This window comes from Ylistrum balloti, unplaced genomic scaffold, assembly GCF_031769215.1.
Source record: "Ylistrum balloti isolate Yb309-2 unplaced genomic scaffold, AGI_CSIRO_Ybal_v1 Utg369996, whole genome shotgun sequence".
Classification (NCBI taxonomy): Eukaryota; Metazoa; Mollusca; class Bivalvia; order Pectinida; family Pectinidae; genus Ylistrum; species Ylistrum balloti.
Genome location: NW_026782076.1, coordinates 57692 through 77719, shown reverse-complemented (window position 1 = coordinate 77719; position 20028 = coordinate 57692). Strand labels below are relative to the sequence as shown.

General features: G+C 41.3%; 1 protein-coding gene across 4 annotated transcripts in view; it reads right to left on the bottom strand.

The window, feature by feature from the left end:
• The window catches only part of LOC132548021 (rabphilin-3A-like), a 71765-nt gene that overhangs the window by 14032 nt on the left and 37705 nt on the right, over positions 1 to 20028 (bottom strand). For 3 of the 4 annotated variants that reach the window (XM_060211838.1, XM_060211836.1, XM_060211837.1), the window contains exons 9-15: positions 13660 to 13830; positions 11745 to 11824; positions 6203 to 6277; positions 5393 to 5502; positions 5103 to 5226; positions 2749 to 2906; positions 1130 to 1211 (exon numbers count right to left, since the gene is read on the bottom strand). In XM_060211838.1, the coding sequence (XP_060067821.1) occupies positions 1130 to 1211; positions 2749 to 2906; positions 5103 to 5226; positions 5393 to 5502; positions 6203 to 6277; positions 11745 to 11824; positions 13660 to 13830 (800 nt within the window). The remainder of the gene's footprint in view (positions 1 to 1129; positions 1212 to 2748; positions 2907 to 5102; positions 5227 to 5392; positions 5503 to 6202; positions 6278 to 11744; positions 11825 to 13659; positions 13831 to 20028) is intronic. The other variant, XM_060211839.1, reaches the window with a different exon arrangement.

Genomic DNA, 20028 nt, shown 5'->3' with positions numbered 1-20028 from the left:
TGCATATGAAATTTGAGAAAGATCCATCCAGTACTTTCCAAGAAATAGCAGTAACAAACTTTTACATCCAAAATCCAAGATGGCCACCTGTTGGCAATCTAGAATAAAAATAATTAAAAAAATTGTCCAATGCAAAACTAGGAACCAAGGGGAATATATATGAAATTTGAGAAAGATCCATCCAGTACTTTCCAAGAAATAGCGGTAACAAACTTTTACAAAAATCCAATATGGCCACCTGTCAACCATTTTGTTTTTCTGATCTATCCAAAAATTACAATGCACAACAAGGGACCAAGGGGAAACTGCATATGATATTTGAGAAAGATTCATCTAGTACTTTCCAAGAAATAGAACAAACTTTTACATCCAAAATCCAAATGGCACCTGTAATATCAATGTATCAAAAAAGGTATTTTAATGCACAACTAGTGACAGGGGAAACTGCATATGATATTTGAGAAAGATCCATCTAGTACTTTCCAAGAAATAGCGGTAACAAACTTTTACATCCAAAATTCAAGATGGCCACCTTGACCATCTTGAATCTCGATCAGGTTTCAAAAAAGGTACAATGCACAACTAGGGACCAAAAAACTGCATATGATATTTGAGAAAGATCCATCAAGTACTTTCTCAGAAATAGCAGTAACAAACTTTTACTTCCAAAATCGAAGATGGCCACCTGTCGGCCATCTTGAATTTGAATCAGTCCAAAAAAGGTACAATGCACAACTAGGGACCAGCTAACAAAATCCAACATGGCAACCTATCAGCCATTTCTCTCTGTTATCAATCCCAAAATCCAAATAGCACAAGGAACCAAGGGGAATATATATACGAAATTTGAGAAAGATCCATCCAGTACTTCTCGAGAAAACTGATAATATGAAAATTCAATATGGCTGCCTATCAACCATTTTGTTTTTCTGATCTATCCAAAAATTAAAAGGGCACAACAAGGGAATATGAGGAACCTACAGAGGAAATTTTAGAAAGATTCATCCAGAACAGTCGCCTGTCAAAAGACCACATATTTACTCATAAGTAATAATTACACTGTAATATCAATGTATCAAAGTGTTATTTTAAACTTTACAGCTAGTGACAGGTATGTTTGAATGCTGACCTCGTTGTATTCTGGGTTCAGTGTACGCTTCTTCACTACCGTTTTGAACTTTGACTTCTTGTCTCGATCAGGTTTCAAATATCTGTAACATCAAAAAAGACATTTGATATTTTCACCATTCCAACATTAGTGGTGGGAATCGGGATTCCAAAGTTTGGCCAGTCAATGATAAGAGATCAATTCAAAGACCAATCATTGATTGAGAACTGATTCAAAGATCAATCATTGATTGAGAACTGATTCAAAGATCAATCATTGATTGAGAACTGATTCAAAGATCAATCATTGATTGAGAACTGTTTCAAAGATCAATCATTGATTGAGAACTGATTCAAAGATCAATCATTGATTAAGAACTGTTTCAAAGATCAATCATTGATTGAGAACTGATTCAAAGATCAATCATTGATTGACGATCGATTCAAAGATCAATCATTGATTAAGAACTGATTCAAAGATCAATCATTGATTAAGAACTGTTTCAAAGATCAATCATTGATTGAGAACTGATTCAAAGATCAATCATTGATTGAGAACTGATTCAAAGATCAATCATTGATTGAGAACTGATTCAAAGATCAATCATTGATTGAGAACTGATTCAAAGATCAATCATTGATTGAGAACTGATTCAAAGATCAATCATTGATTAAGAACTGTTTCAAAGATCAATCATTGATTGAGAACTGATCAATCATTGATTGAGAACTGATTCAAAGATCAATCATTGATTGAGAACTGATTCAAAGATCAATCATTGATTGAGAACTGATTCAAAGATCAATCATTGATTAAGAACTGTTTCAAAGATCAATCATTGATTGAGAACTGATTCAAAGATCAATCATTGATTGACGATCGATTCAAAGATCAATCATTGATCGATTCAAAGATCAATCATTGATTGAGAACTGATTCAAAGATCAATCATTGATTGAGAACTGATTCAAAGATCAATCATTGATTGAGAACTGATTCAAAGATCAATCATTGATTGAGAACTGATTCAAAGATCAATCATTGATTGAGAACTGATTCAAAGATCAATCATTGATTAAGAACTGTTTCAAAGATCAATCATTGATTGAGAACTGATTCAAAGATCAATCATTGATTGACGATCGATTCAAAGATCAATCATTGATTGAGAACTGTTTCAAAGATCAATCATTGATTGACGATCGATTCAAAGATCAATAATTGATTGACGATCAATTCAAAGATCAATAATTGATTGACGATCGATTCAAAGATCAATCATTGATTGACGATCGATTCAGAGATCAATCCTTGATTAAGAACTGATTCAAAGATCAATCATTGATTGACGATCGATTCAAAGATCAATCATTGATTGACGATCGATTCAAAGATCAATCATTGATTGACGATCGATTCAAAGATCAATCCTTGATTAAGAACTGATTCAAAGATCAATCATTGATTGACGATCGATTCAAAGATCAATCATTGATTGACGATCGATTCAAAGATCAAGAACTCAAGGCAACATATTTTGATGTAAGGATTGGAGTCAAATCTGTCAACATATTTCTATACTGAATGAAATTGTTCTGATTTTGGGTATGGAATCAACATATCTTGGTACAGAAACTCACAGTTTAACATATGGATCAGAGTAACCATTGCTGTCCATGGCTGCCAGTTCAACACATCGCACTACACCGACGGCAAGAGCCTGTTTGACAGAGATGTAGCGTAGGGACACAAGAATTTTGCCTCGGTCATTAGACATCAGATCATCATCCTTCTCCAGCTACAACAATGATAAGTACAACCCATCAGATTCTCTATCCTCTAGGTAATCATCATTGTACTGGCCGATTAATGTATTGATTTGTATATTAATTGATTTAAAATCATTTAACTGAAAAACATTCATTAATTAATCTTTAATTGACAAATTAACTGCATCATAGATTTACTGAATTGGGAGATAAATTGACTGAGATTGACTGAGGGGGGATAGATTGACTAAGGTGGGGATAGATTGACTGAGGGGGAGATAGATTGACTGAGGTGGGGGATAGATTGACTGAGGTGGGGGATAGATTGACTGAGGTGGGGGATAAATTGACTGAGGGGGGGATAGATTGACTGAGGGGATAGATTGACTGAGGTGGGGATAGATTGACTGAGGTGGGGGATAGATTGACTGAGGTGGGGGATAGATTGACTGAGGTGGGGGATAGATTGACTGACGGGGATAGATTGACTGAGGGGGATAGATTGACTGAGGGGGAGATAGATTGATTGAGGTGGGGGATAGATTGACTGAGGGGGGGATAGATTGACTGAGGTGGGGGATAGATTGACTGAGGGGGAGATAGATTGATTGAGGTGGGGGATAGATTGACTGAGGGGGAGATAGATTGATTGAGGTGGGGGATAGATTGACTGAGGTGGGAGATAGATTGACTGAGGTGGGGGATAGATTGACTGAGGTGGGGATAGATTGACTGAGGGGGACAGATTGACTGAGGGGGGATAGATTGACTGAGGTGGGGGATAGATTGACTGAGGGGGGATAGATTGACTGAGGTGGGGGATAGATTGACTGAGGGGGAGATAGATTGATTGAGGTGGGGGATAGATTGACTGGGGGGGGGGGGATAGATTGACTGAGGTGGGGGATAGATTGACTGAGGTGGGGATAGATACTGAGGGGATTGACTGAGGTGGGGGACAGATTTGACTGAGGTGGGGGATAGATTGACTGAGGGGGAGATAGATTGATTGAGGTGGGGGATAGATTGACTGAGGTGGGGATAGATTGACTGAGGGGGGATAGATTGAATGAGGTGGGGGATAGATTGACTGAGGTGGGGGATAGATTGACTGAGGTGGGGGATAGATTGAATGAGGGGGAGATAGATTGATTGAGGTGGGGGAAAGATTGACTGAGGGGGGGATAGATTGACTGAGGATAGATTGACTGAGGGGGAGATAGATTGATTGAGGTGGGGGAAAGATTGACTGAGGGGGGGATAGATTGACTGAGGTGGGGGATAGATTGACTGAGGGGGGGATAGATTGACTGAGGTGGGGATAGACTGACTGAGGTGGGGGATAGATTGACTGAGGTGGGGGATAGATTGACTAAGGGGGATAGATTGACTGAGGTGGGGGATAGATTGACTGAGGGGGATAGATTGACTGAGGGGGATAGATTGACTGAGGGGGAGATAGATTGATTGAGGTGGGGGACAGATTGACTGAGGGGGGGGGATAGATTGAATGAGGTGGGGGATAGATTGACTGAGGTGGGGATAGATTGACTGAGGTGGGGGATAGATTGACTGAGGTGGGGGATACAAGATAGATTGATTGAGGTGGGGGATCATTGACATAGATTGACTGAGGTGGGGGATCATCATCCTGAGGTCTAGATTGACTGAGGTGGGGGATAGATTGACTGAGGTGATTCTCTATAGATTGATAGGGGGATAGATTGACTGAGGGGGATAGATTGACTGGGGGATAGATTGACTGAGGTGGGGGATAGATTGACTAAGGGGGATAGATTGACTGAGGTGGGGATAGATTGACTGAGGTGGTGGATAGATTGACTGAGGTGGGGGATAGACTGACTGAGGTGGGGGATAGATTGACTGAGGTGGGGGATAGATTGACTGAGGTGGGGGATAGATTGACTGAGGTGGGGGACAGATTGACTGAGGTGGGGGATAGATTGACTGAGGGGGATAGATTGACTGAGGGGGATAGATTGATTAACTGAGGTGGGGGATAGATTGACTAAGGGGGATAGATTGACTGAGGTGGGGGATAGATTGACTGAGGTGGGGGATAGATTGACTGAGGGGGGATAGATTGACTGAGGTGGGGGATAGATTGACTGAGGGGGAGATAGACTGACTATATTACATTTTCTGACCAAAAGATGTACATTATACATAGAAAATCAGAGACACAATAAGACAGATTTACTAACCGGAAGCTGCTTCTCTAAGTACACATTGAAATGTTTGGTCTGGCCAGCTCGTAGTCTCTTCAGAGGTACCCGTGTCTCCCCAATAAAGTCATAACCAAAAGCATCCTCATCCAACACTGCAAGTCTAAACAGTCGAACAGAGAGAGGAACAATAAGAAATGTGGTGAAACAAATAGACCTGAAGTCAGGTTCCTTTTCTCCCTTTCCTAATAGTGACTTTGTCTTTCCCAAAAAGTGATTTTTTCTTTCTTTGTCTTTTCCCAAAATGACTTTCCCATCAGATATTTTACCTCAAAGTTTTTTTCAGCATATCATCTTCAGTGATGCCGTAGTAGGTAAGAGTCTCGTTCCACTCCGGGTTCAGTGTCTTATGGATTGTTTTGGTTCTTAGTTTGTTTGACTGTAACAACATACAAATACAGCAATACTGAACAAAAGGCCTAAAGGACCTTGATGGTCACCAAAGTTCAACAACAAGAGGCCTAATGGGTCTGCATCACTCATGGTATTTGATACTCTTTACTATACAATCTAGGCTAATAATGATTTATCTACAACGAATGTAGAGTACAGGTTTGTTGAAATTGAAAAATTGTTAATTTTCATGAGGGATTAATTTTCATTTATTTTGTGAATACTCTTAATTTACATAATCATGACATGCTAAATTAAGAAAGTAAATTTAAGCATTATATCTATCCACACAGGGCACAGACAAAGTACTATTTAAAGAAAAAACAATGAAATTCAAGTCTAACAAAAGTATTTGAGTGACAGTATACAACACAAAGCAACAAGTGAAAACTTTTCTCTTTACAAATTCTCTAAGCTTCCATGTGATCAGAAGTCAATTGAGTGTTTAAACAATTTAACACCTGTGAACCCCTGTAACTTGGAATTGAGGTCAAGGCCACTTTTTTTTTCTCTCTCTTAAACTTGGTCAGGCTTCATTTTAGGATCCAAAATATATACAAACAAAACATCATTATCATTTGTGAAATATTGTTTATCACCACATGACATTTAAAGGCAAAGCTGACAGACAATGCACCATACACCCTTAAGGCCAAGTGAGCTAACAACAGCTGTTTTCGATTTACCTTACTTGCGCCAGGAAGTGTATGAAGTTTGACATAGGGATCTGACAAACCATTGGAATCCATCGCTTTGAGCCCCTGTAAATATCAAAACCAAATAATCAGTGATGTAATAGAGTTTTCACTTCAACATAAAATCCATGTACCTCTTTGGATTGACATACTGCGACCATTTATATTTCTATCATCGGTATGAGGTTAAACACTACAAGGTACCGTATGCATTGCTTCAAGACATAACCCCCCCCCCCCCAAAAGGAATCATCATCTGTAATGTCAAGTCCCTGTGTATTCACAGTCCTGGTCTGACTTAATCTATTGTAAACAATCATCACACAGTCCTGAACTGACTACATATATTGTAATCAATCATCACAGTCCTGGTCTGACTACATATATTGTAATCAATCATCACAGTCCTGGTCTGACTTAATCTATTGTAATCAATCATCACAGTCCTGGTCTGACTACATATATTGTAATCAATCATCACAGTCCCAGTTTATTGGTATCAAAAGAACACTGTACAGTTTCATTATTTAATTTAATGATTTATGACAATGTGGAATTCAGCTGACAGGATCTACGTTTACATTTTACAACAAGTTAATCGCTAGTACCAAAGCAATAGGACAAATGATATGTAGGAGGGATCATACAGAAGGCCGTGTAGGAGGGATCATAATGAAGGCCGTGTAGGAGGGATCATAATGAAGGCCGTGTAGGAGGGATCATAATGAAGGCCGTGTGGGAGGGATCATAATGAAGGCCGTGTAGGAGGGATCATAATGAAGGCCGTGTAGGAGGGATCATAATGAAGGCCGTGTAGGAGGGATCATACAGAAGGCCGTGTAGGAGGGATCATAATGAAGGCCGTGTAGGAGGGATCATAATGAAGGCCGTGTAGGAGGGATCATAATGAAGGCCGTGTAGGAGGGATCATAATGAAGGCCGTGTAGGAGGGATCATAATGAAGGCCGTGTAGGAGGGATCATAATGAAGGCCGTGTAGGAGGGATCATAATGAAGGCCGTGTAGGAGGGATCATAATGAAGGCCGTGTAGGAGGGATCATAATGAAGGCCGTGTAGGAGGGATCATAATGAAGGCCGTGTAGGAGGGATCATAATGAAGGCCGTGTAGGAGGGATCATAATGAAGGCCGTGTAGGAGGGATCATAATGAAGGCCGTGTAGGAGGGATCATAATGAAGGCCGTGTAGGAGGGATCATAATGAAGGCCGTGTAGGAGGGATCATAATGAAGGCCGTGTAGGAGGGATCATAATGAAGGCCGTGTAGGAGGGATCATAATGAAGGCCGTGTAGGAGGGATCATAATGAAGGCCGTGTAGGAGGGATCATAATGAAGGCCGTGTAGGAGGGATCATAATGAAGGCCGTGTAGGAGGGATCATAATGAAGGCCGTGTAGGAGGGATCATAATGAAGGCCGTGTAGGAGGGATCATAATGAAGGCCGTGTAGGAGGGATCATAATGAAGGCCGTGTAGGAGGGATCATAATGAAGGCCGTGTAGGAGGGATCATAATGAAGGCCGTGTAGGAGGGATCATAATGAAGGCCGTGTAGGAGGGATCATAATGAAGGCCGTGTAGGAGGGATCATAATGAAGGCCGTGTAGGAGGGATCATAATGAAGGCCGTGTAGGAGGGATCATAATGAAGGCCGTGTAGGAGGGATCATAATGAAGGCCGTGTAGGAGGGATCATAATGAAGGCCGTGTAGGAGGGATCATAATGAAGGCCGTGTAGGAGGGATCATAATGAAGGCCGTGCTGTGTAGAAGGGATCATAATGAAGGCCGTGTAGGAGGGATCATAATGAAGGCCGTGTAGGAGGGATCATAATGAAGGCCGTGTAGGAGGGATCATAATGAAGGCCGTGTAGGAGGGATCATAATGAAGGCCGTGTAGGAGGGATCATAATGAAGGCCGTGTAGGAGGGATCATAATGAAGGCCGTGTAGGAGGGATCATAATGAAGGCCGTGTAGGAGGGATCATAATGAAGGCCGTGTAGGAGGGATCATAATGAAGGCCGTGTAGGAGGGATCATAATGAAGGCCGTGTAGGAAGGATCATAATGAAGGCCGTGTAGGAGGGATCATAATGAAGGCCGTGTAGGAGGGATCATAATGAAGGCCGTGTAGGAGGGATCATAATGAAGGCCGTGTAGGAGGGATCATAATGAAGGCCGTGTAGGAGGGATCATAATGAAGGCCGTGTAGGAGGGATCATAATGAAGGCCGTGTAGGAGGGATCATAATGAAGGCCGTGTAGGAGGGATCATAATGAAGGCCGTGTAGGAGGGATCATAATGAAGGCCGTGTAGGAGGGATCATAATGAAGGCCGTGTAGGAGGGATCATAATGAAGGCCGTGTAGGAGGGATCATAATGAAGGCCGTGTAGAAGGCCGTGTAGGAGGGATCATAATGAAGGCCGTGTAGGAGGGATCATAATGAAGGCCGTGTAGGAGGGATCATAATGAAGGCCGTGTAGGAGGGATCATAATGAAGGCCGTGTAGGAGGGATCATAATGAAGGCCGTGTAGGAGGGATCATAATGAAGGCCGTGTAGGAGGGATCATAATGAAGGCCGTGTAGGAGGGATCATAATGAAGGCCGTGTAGGAGGGATCATAATGAAGGCCGTGTAGGAGGGATCATAATGAAGGCCGTGTAGGAGGGATCATAATGAAGGCCGTGTAGGAGGGATCATAATGAAGGCCGTGTAGGAGGGATCATAATGAAGGCCGTGTAGGAGGGATCATAATGAAGGCCGTGTAGGAGGGATCATAATGAAGGCCGTGTAGGAGGGATCATAATGAAGGCCGTGTAGGAGGGATCATAATGAAGGCCGTGTAGGAGGGATCATAATGAAGGCCGTGTAGGAGGGATCATAATGAAGGCCGTGTAGGAGGGATCATAATGAAGGCCGTGTAGGAGGGATCATAATGAAGGCCGTGTAGGAGGGATCATAATGAAGGCCGTGTAGGAGGGATCATAATGAAGGCCGTGTAGGAGGGATCATAATGAAGGCCGTGTAGGAGGGATCATAATGAAGGCCGTGTAGGAGGGATCATAATGAAGGCCGTGTAGGAGGGATCATAATGAAGGCCGTGTAGGAGGGATCATAATGAAGGCCGTGTAGGAGGGATCATAATGAAGGCCGTGTATAATGAAGGCCGTGTAGGAGGGATCATAATGAAGGCCGTGTAGGAGGGATCATAATGAAGGCCGTGTAGGAGGGATCATAATGAAGGCCGTGTAGGAGGGATCATAATGAAGGCCGTGTAGGAGGGATCATAATGAAGGCCGTGTAGGAGGGATCATAATGAAGGCCGTGTAGGAGGGATCATAATGAAGGCCGTGTAGGAGGGATCATCATAATGAAGGCCGTGTAGGAGGGATCATAATGAAGGCCGTGTAGGAGGGATCATAATGAAGGCCGTGTAGGAGGGATCATAATGAAGGCCGTGTAGGAGGGATCATAATGAAGGCCGTGTAGGAGGGATCATAATGAAGGCCGTGTAGGAGGGATCATAATGAAGGCCGTGTAGGAGGGATCATAATGAAGGCCGTGTAGGAGGGATCATAATGAAGGCCGTGTAGGAGGGATCATAATGAAGGCCGTGTAGGAGGGATCATAATGAAGGCCGTGTAGGAGGGATCATAATGAAGGCCGTGTAGGAGGGATCATAATGAAGGCCGTGTAGGAGGGATCATAATGAAGGCCGTGTAGGAGGGATCATAATGAAGGCCGTGTAGGAGGGATCATAATGAAGGCCGTGTAGGAGGGATCATAATGAAGGCCGTGTAGGAGGGATCATAATGAAGGCCGTGTAGGAGGGATCATAATGAAGGCCGTGTAGGAGGGATCATAATCATAATGAAGGCCGTGTAGGAGGGATCATAATGAAGGCCGTGTAGGAGGGATCATAATGAAGGCCGTGTAGGAGGGATCATAATGAAGGCCGTGTAGGAGGGATCATAATGAAGGCCGTGTAGGAGGGATCATAATGAAGGCCGTGTAGGAGGGATCATAATGAAGGCCGTGTAGGAGGGATCATAATGAAGGCCGTGTAGGAGGGATCATAATGAAGGCCGTGTAGGAGGGATCATAATGAAGGCCGTGTAGGAGGGATCATAATGAAGGCCGTGTAGGAGGGATCATAATGAAGGCCGTGTAGGAGGGATCATAATGAAGGCCGTGTAGGAGGGATCATAATGAAGGCCGTGTAGGAGGGATCATAATGAAGGCCGTGTAGGAGGGATCATAATGAAGGCCGTGTAGGAGGGATCATAATGAAGGCCGTGTAGGAGGGATCATAATGAAGGCCGTGTAGGAGGGATCATAATGAAGGCCGTGTAGGAGGGATCATAATGAAGGCCGTGGGAGGGGAAGGCCGTGTCATAATGAAGGCCGTGTAGGAGGGATCATAATGAAGGCCGTGTAGGAGGGATCATAATGAAGGCCGTGTAGGAGGGATCATAATGAAGGCCGTGTAGGAGGGATCATAATGAAGGCCGTGTAGGAGGGATCATAATGAAGGCCGTGTAGGAGGGATCATAATGAAGGCCGTGTAGGAGGGATCATAATGAAGGCCGTGTAGGAGGGATCATAATGAAGGCCGTGTAGGAGGGATCATAATGAAGGCCGTGTAGGAGGGATCATAATGAAGGCCGTGTAGGAGGGATCATAATGAAGGCCGTGTAGGAGGGATCATAATGAAGGCCGTGTAGGAGGGATCATAATGAAGGCCGTGTAGGAGGGATCATAATGAAGGCCGTGTAGGAGGGATCATAATGAAGGCCGTGTAGGAGGGATCATAATGAAGGCCGTGTAGGAGGGATCATAATGAAGGCCGTGTAGGAGGGATCATAATGAAGGCCGTGTAGGATCATAATGAAGGCCGTGTAGGAGGGATCATAATGAAGGCCGTGTAGGAGGGATCATAATGAAGGCCGTGTAGGAGGGATCATAATGAAGGCCGTGTAGGAGGGATCATAATGAAGGCCGTGTAGGAGGGATCATAATGAAGGCCGTGTAGGAGGGATGAAGGCCGTGTAGGAGGGATCATAATGAAGGCCGTGTAGGAGGGATCATAGGCCGTGTAGGAGGGATCATAATGAAGGCCGTGTAGGAGGGATCATAATGAAGATAAGGCCGAGTAGGATTGAAGGCCGTGTAGGAGGGATCATGAAGATATGGGCCGTGTAAATTAATGCACACTAAATTAATCATATAATAGATGTGACAGTTTTGAAACCCATTGATGTTGTTCCAAGCATAGCAGCTAAGTGACGATAATTTACATTTCCGACAGACTTAAATCTGAATTGATGGAGTGGTCCAACAGACTTAAATCTGAATTGATGGAGTGGTCCAACAGACTTAAATCTGAATTGATGGAGTGGTCCAACAGACTTAAATCTGAATTGATGGAGTGGTCCAACAGACTTAAATCTGAATTGATGGAGTGGTCTGCCAGATTACTCAAGATTAATCAAACAAGAAAAGAATAAAAGAACCTACCCTTGCTCGGACAATAGTGCAATGAAGAGCATTGGCTGCAGAGTCATACAACAGTGAGAATTCCAGAGCTCCGAGAGATACTGAAATATAATGACAAATTTAGTCATACAACAGTGAGAATTCCAGAGCTCCGAGAGATACTGAAATATAATGACAAATTTAGTCATACAACAGTGAGAATTCCAGAGCTCCGAGAGATACTGAAATATAATGACAAATTTAGTCATACAACAGTGAGAATTCCAGAGCTCCGAGAGATACTGAAATATAATGACAAATTTAGTCATACAACAGTGAGAATTACAGAGCTCCGACAGATACTGAAATATAATGACAAATTTAGTCATACAACAGTGAGAATTCCAGAGCTCCGACAGATACTGAAATATAATGACAAATTTAGTCATACAACAGTGAGAATTCCAGAGCTCCGAGAGATACTGAAATATAATGACAAATTTAGTCATACAACAGTGAGAATTCCAGAGCTCCGAGAGATACTGAAATATAATGACAAATTTAGTCATACAACAGTGAGAATTCCAGAGCTCCGAGAGATACTGAAATATAATGACAAATTTAGTCATACAACAGTGAGAATTCCAGAGCTCCGAGAGATACTGAAATATAATGACAAATTTAGTCATACAACAGTGAGAATTCCAGACTTCCAGTAATACCGAAACTTGATTAAGTAGTGAATATCTGTAACTTACCTCCATCACTCTCTGGAGAAGAGTGAACGTCACTTACCTCCATCACTCTCTGGAGAGGAGTGAACGTCACTTACCTCCATCACTCTCTGGAGAGGAGAGTGAACGTCACTTACCTCCATCACTCTCTGGAGAGGAGTGAACATCACTTACCTCCATCACTCTCTGGTGAGAAGGTTGAAGGTCACTTACCTCCATCACTTTCTGAAGATGAGGGAGAACGTCACCTACCTCCATCACTCTCTGGAGAGGAGAGTGAACGTCACTTACCTCCATCACTCTCAGGAGAGGAGTGAACGTCACTTACCTCCATCACTCTCTGGAGAGGAGGGTGAACGTCACTTACCTCCATCACTCTCTGGAGAGGAGTGAACGTCACTTACCTCCATCACTGTCTGGAGAGGAGAGTGATCGTCACTTACCTCTATCACTTTCTGAAGAGGAGGGTGAATGTCATTTACCTCCATCACTCTCTGGAGAGGAGGGTGAACATCACTTACCTCCATCACTTTCTGGAGAGGAGGTTGAAGGTCACTTACCTCCATCACTTTCTGAAGAGGAGGGTGAACGTCACTTACCTCCATCACTTTCTGGAGAGGAGGTTGAACGTCACTTACCTCCATAACTGTCCAGAGAGGAGAGTGAACGTCACTTACCTCCATCGCTTTCTGGAGAGGAGGGTGAACGTCACTTACCTCCATCACTTTCTGGAGAGAAGGTTGAAGGTCACTTACCTCCATCACTTTCTGAAGAGGAGGGTGAACGTCACTTACCTCCATCACTCTCTGGAGAGGAGAGTGAACGTCACTTACCTCCATCACTGTCTGGAGAGGAGAGTGAACATCACTTACCTCCATCACTGTCTGGAGAGGAGGGTGAACGTCACTTACCTCCAACACTCTCTGGAGAGGAGGGTGATCGTCACTTACCTCTATCACTCTCTGGAGAGGAGGGTGATCGTCACTTACCTCCATCACTCTCTGGAGAGGAGGGTGAACGTCACTTACCTCAATAACTCTCTGGAGAGGAGGGTGAATGTCACTTACCTCCATCACTCTCTGGAGAGGAGGGTGAACGTCACTTACCTCAATAACTCTCTGGAGAGGAGGGTGAATGTCACTTACCTCCATCACTCTCTGGAGAGGAGGGTGAACGTCACTTACCTCAATAACTCTCTGGAGAGGAGGGTGAAAGTCACTTACCTCCATCACTCTCTGGAGAGGAGGGTGAGCCCGCATAAAAATCCTCCTGGTGCTCATCATGTGCATACTTGGAAAAGGCGTTATCAATGCTGTGATCTTCATCTTGTCGTCCCCTTGTCGCCTGTATCAGGGGGAGGTCATGTGACTGTGTTGATCCCTGTCTACTGAACTCTTGAAAAGATTGATGAAGTGTATGACACAGTTTTCCTTGTCAAATGAGTGGGACCACAAGTCAATTTGATTGTGGAAAATTCAGATTTTTAAAAATTGAATTTAACAGTACTGTTTAAAAAATTCTTAATTTTTCCATGACATGAAAATGGCTCTTAAATGTTTTATCTGATGAAGAAGGACTGTGTGGAGGAATGTTGACTGATGGGGTTTATATTTTATATGATAAATAGATGGCATTTACTATCCGGCTAAGTAGATGGCACTATTTACTATCCGGCTAAGTAGATGGAACTATTTACTATGCTAAGTAGATGGCACTATTTACTATCCGGCTATGAAGATGGCACTATTTACTATCCGGCTAAGTAGATGGTACTATTTACTATCCGGCTAAGTAGATGGTACTATTTACTATCCGGCTAAGTAGACATTTTTATATAAGTATTTAACTTAACAGAAGATACATGTACCATTAAACTCTGCACTAAGCTGACAGTAAATCATCAAATTAAAACAAGTTCCAGTGAAATATTACAGATATTCCAGAAGTAGTTTTTTTAATCAGACAAATCTATGATATAGTCATTCCCGACAAGTAATAGCTTGATATGGGAAACTTCTAACAACAAATCACAGGTTATAAACTTCGTTTACATTTGAAAACAAACACACCAGACTCACAGCAATTTTCTACTCATAACTGTTTATTTCATGCAGTAATGAAATATAAGAGAACTTTTTTATCATTCAACAATTTTCAATTAAATAAGACATTTCAGATATTCCATAATTAAATCTTTGTACTTTTTCAGACAATTCCTTGATACAAATTATTTATCTCGCATGTTTCCAGGAATGTAAAGTTGGTTTAATTTCAATTGATAGTTTAATATTGTATGTTATGATCTTGCTTTTTCTAATTTATCTTATACTTCACACAACAACCATTGAGAGTAGACACTGCACTATTAACTGGTGATAAGATATCAGATGAGCTATTAATCTTCTTTCACTTATAATAAGTAAAATCTAAAGCCATGAAAAAAGGACTGATAGGGCCTGTATGGTTAACCTGGCTTTGCTTGGATGAAATCAGTTCATCAAAATGAAAGGAAAAGAAATTCCAAATATCCAAGCTCATAAAATATCAATTTTCCACTGTGTCTCAACCCTCTGACCCTCGATCAGCCAAACCATTCATGCATCCGATCAAATTGATACAGAATCTTGTCAGAGGAAGACGAATGATTGTAAATAATTTGTTCCAATTTCCCCTATAATTGTTCCTGTCCCCCTCCTAAGGGGGCCAAACCACTCCATCTTTACAAAACTGATTGCCCTTAGCTCAAGAATGCTGCAGACCAAACTGGGCAAAATCAAATCATTCCTAATGGAGGAGTAGGATTTCAAAAATTTGTTCTATTTCCTTATTGGGCTTGCATCCTTCCGTACCAGGGGGCCAAGACAAAACATTTATATATTAAAAAAAAAGATTCCCCTTCAACCAAGAATACTTCAAACCAAATTTTGGGCAAAACAAAATCATTCCTACAGGTGGAGCAGGATTTCAAAGAACTTGCAAAATTTTGACATTAAGGCCTCATCCATTCAGGCTCTTTGGGAAGAAAACCGACCATTTCTGAGAAATTTATTCCCCTTCCTCAAAGGATGCTTCTGACCAAATTTGGTAAAAATTGGTTTAGTTGTGTCTGATTGGAATAAATTGAGATACTGATGACAGACAAACGGGACACCGTGGTATGACATAGACTCAGAGGCCTTTCAGGTCAGGTGAGCTAAAAATGCATTGTATGCTGTGAAGGACAATATAGTGATAACATCAATGTTAGAGAGAATATCATGCATCTTCTGACTAGTTTACCACATCCTTCCTACGATATTACAACCTTCTGATTAGACTTCAATGACTTTCTGTCTAGATTATCACGACCTTCTGTCTAGACTACCATGACCTTCTGTCTGGACTACCATGACCTTCTGTCTGGACTACCATGACCTTTTAACTAGACTACCATGACCTTCTGTCTAGACTACCATGACCTTTTGACTAGACTACCATGACCTTCTGTCTAGACTACCACAACCTTCTGTCTAGACTACCATGACCTTCTGTCTAGACTACTACAACCTTCTGTCCAGACTACCACGATCTGTCTAGACTACCACAACCTTCTGTCTAGACTACCATGACCTTCTGTCTGGACTACCATGACCTTCTGTCTAGACTACCATGACCTTTTGACTAGACTACCATGAACTTTTGACTAGACTACCATGACCTTTTGACTAGACTACACTGACCTGTCTGGACTACCATGACCTTCTGTCTGGACTACCATGACCTTCTGTCTAGACTACCATGACCTTTTGACTAGACTACCATGACCTTCTGTCTGGACTACCATGACCTTCTGTCTAGACTACCACAACCTTCTGTCTAGACTACCATGACCTTCTGTCTACACTTCTACAACCTTCTGTCTAGACTACCACAACCTTCTGTCTAGACTACCATGATCTGTTTAGACTACCACAACCTTCTGTCTAGACTACCATGGCCTTCTGCCTAGACTACTATAACCTTCAGGTCCCTCGGGGTTGGGGACTGTATAATTCACAATTTTGGTTCATCTTAGGCTGGGGAAGGTTTCTGCAAAATTTCATTGAAATCAAATCAGGAGAATTTTGAAGAAGTCAAAAATGTTAAATTGTTTAAAGACACACGACCCCACATAAAGTTGATCGCAAAAGGTCACCATGAGACATTCCTCTAAACCTGATCAGTTTTTGTCACATATACAAGTTATCTGACCTGTCATTCCTCTAAACCTGATCAGTTTTTGTCACATATACAAGTTATCTGACCCGTCATTCCTCAAAACCTGATCAGTTTTTGTCACATATACAAGTTATCTGACCTGTCATTCCTCTAAACACAATCAGTTTTTGTCACATATACAAGTTACAGTTTTTGTCACATATACAAGTTATCTGACCTGTCATTCCTCTAAACACAATCAGTTTTTGTCACATATACAAGTTACAGTTTTTGTCACATATACAAGTTATCTGACCCGTCATTCCTCTAAACACAATCAGTTTTTGTCACATATACAAGTTATCTGACCTGTCATTCCTCTAAACCTGATCAGTTTTTGTCACATATACAAGTTATCTGACCTGTCATTCCTCTAAACACAATCAGTTTTTGTCACATATACAAGTTATCTGACCTGTCATTCCTCTAAACACAATCAGTTTTTGTCACAGATACAAGTTATCTGACCCGTCATTCCTCTAAACACAATCAGTTTTTGTCACATATACAAGTTATCTGACCCGTCATTCCTCTAAACACGATCAGTTTTTGTCACATATACAAGTTATCTGACCTGTCATTCCTCTAAACACGATCAGTTTTTGTCACATATACAAGTTATCTGACCTGTCATTCCTCTAAACACGATCCGTTTTTGTCACATATACAAGTTATCTGACCTGTCATTCCTCTAAACACGATCAGTTTTTGTCACATATACAAGTTATCTGACCTGTCATTCCTCTAAACCTGATCAGTTTTTGTCACATATACAAGTTATCTGACCTGTCATTCCTCTAAACACGATCAGTTTTTGTCACAGATACAAGTTATCTGACCTGTCATTCCTCTAAACACGATCAGTTTTTGTCACATATACAAGTTATCTGACCTGTCATTCCTCTAAACCTGATCAGTTTTTGTCATAGATACAAGTTATCTGACCCGTCATTCCTCTAAACACGATCAGTTTTTGTCACATATACAAGTTATCTGACCCGTCATTCCTCTAAACACGATCAGTTTTTGTCACATATACAAGTTATCTGACCTGTCATTCCTCTAAACACGATCAGTTTTTGTCACAGATACAAGTTATCTGACCTGTCATTCCTCTAAACCTGATCAGTTTTTGTCACAGATACAAGTTATCTGACCCGTCATTCCTCTAAACCTGATCAGTTTTTGTCACATATACAAGTTATCTGACCCGTCATTCCTCTAAACCTGATCAGTTTTTGTCACATATACAAGTTATCTGACCCGTCATTCCTCTAAACCTGATCAGTTTTTGTCACAGATACAAGTTATCTGACCCGTCATTCCTCTAAACCTGATCAGTTTTTGTCACAAGTTATCTGACCCGTCATTCCTCTAAACCTGATCAGTTTTTGTCACATATACAAGTTATCTGACCCGTCATTCCTCTAAACCTGATCAGTTTTTGTCACATATACAAGTTATCTGACCCGTCATTCCTCTAAACCTGATCAGTTTTTGTCACAGATACAAGTTATCTGACCTGTCATTCCTCTAAACCTGATCAGTTTTTGTCACAGATACAAGTTATCTGACCCGTCATTCCTCTAAACCTGATCAGTTTTTGTCACAGATACAAGTTATCTGACCCGTCATTCCTCTAAACCTGATCAGTTTTTGTCACATATACAAGTTATCTGACCCGTCATTCCTCTAAACCTGATCAGTTTTTGTCACAGATACAAGTTATCTGACCCGTCATTCCTCTAAACCTGATCAGTTTTTGTCACAGATACAAGTTATCTGACCCGTCATTCCTCTAAACCTGATCAGTTTTTGTCACAGATACAAGTTATCTGACCCGTCATTCCTCTAAACCTGATCAGTTTTTGTCACAGATACAAGTTATCTGACCCGTCATTCCTCTAAACCTGATCAGTTTTTGTCACAGATACAAGTTATCTGACCTGTCATTCCTCTAAACACGATCAGTTTTTGTCACAGATACAAGTTATCTGACCTGTCATTCCTCTAAACACGATCAGTTTTTGTCACAGATACAAGTTATCTGACCTGTCATTCCTCTAAACACAATCAGTTTTTGTCACAGATACAAGTTATCTGACCTGTCATTCCTCTAAACACGATCAGTTTTTGTCACAGATACAAGTTATCTGACCTGTCATTCCTCTAAACCTGATCAGTTTTTGTCACAGATACAAGTTATCTGACCTGTCATTCCTCTAAACACGATCAGTTTTTGTCACAGATACAAGTTATCTGACCTGTCATTCCTCTAAACACGATCAGTTTTTGTCACAGATACAAGTTATCTGACCTGTCATTCCTCTAAACACAATCAGTTTTTGTCACAGATACAAGTTATCTGACCTGTCATTCCTCTAAACACGATCAGTTTTTGTCACAGATACAAGTTATCTGACCTGTCATTCCTCTAAACACGATCAGTTTTTGTCACATATACAAGCTATCTGACCTGTCATTCCTCTAAACCTGATCAGTTTTTGTCACAGATACAAGTTATCTGACCCGTCATTCCTCTAAACCTGATCAGTTTTTGTCACAGATACAAGTTATCTGACCCGTCATTCCTCTAAACACGATCAGTTTTTGTCACAGATACAAGTTATCTGACCTGTCATTCCTCTAAACACAATCAGTTTTTGTCACATATACAAGTTATCTGAACTGTCATTCCTCTAAATACAATCAGTTTTTGTCACATATACAAGTTATCTGACCTGTCATTCCTCTAAACACGATCAGTTTTTGTCACAGATATGAATGTTTTAGCTAATCAGAAGAATATATTACCCTGATCTTCTCTAAGTTGAGATCTTTTTGAGAACAATGTACATTGAACACTAAACATGTCAGGTTACAAATACGGTTTCAGGATTCTTGGACTCACGACAAGTTTTTGGAACATTTGAACAAATTTTACCTATACGCTCTGAGAACTTTAATATGAGTCAAGGCCATTTCTCTAACACTTTCCTGGTTTTGGTCTTTTGAAAAGAAGATGCTTGAGTGTTTTAATTCATTTGACCTGTATGACAGAGGTCAATTCAATTCTTTTCATAGACTTTGTCAAGCTTATTCAGGGGCCTACTTGATAATATGGTTCTAAACCAAATGGCTCTAAAGAAGAAGTTATCTAACAAGGGATGGACGAAAGATTCTGCACAACAGCATACCATCATAAGCTTAAACAGTAACTCAACACATCTCTTACATTGTAACCATCTACACAAATCCTGGTAACTTGTATTGACCATGAAAAAAGAATTACTCTTAAGTGCAAAAAAACTATAATCAGCACCTATAGATTTTCAAAAATATTGTTTTCATGGAAA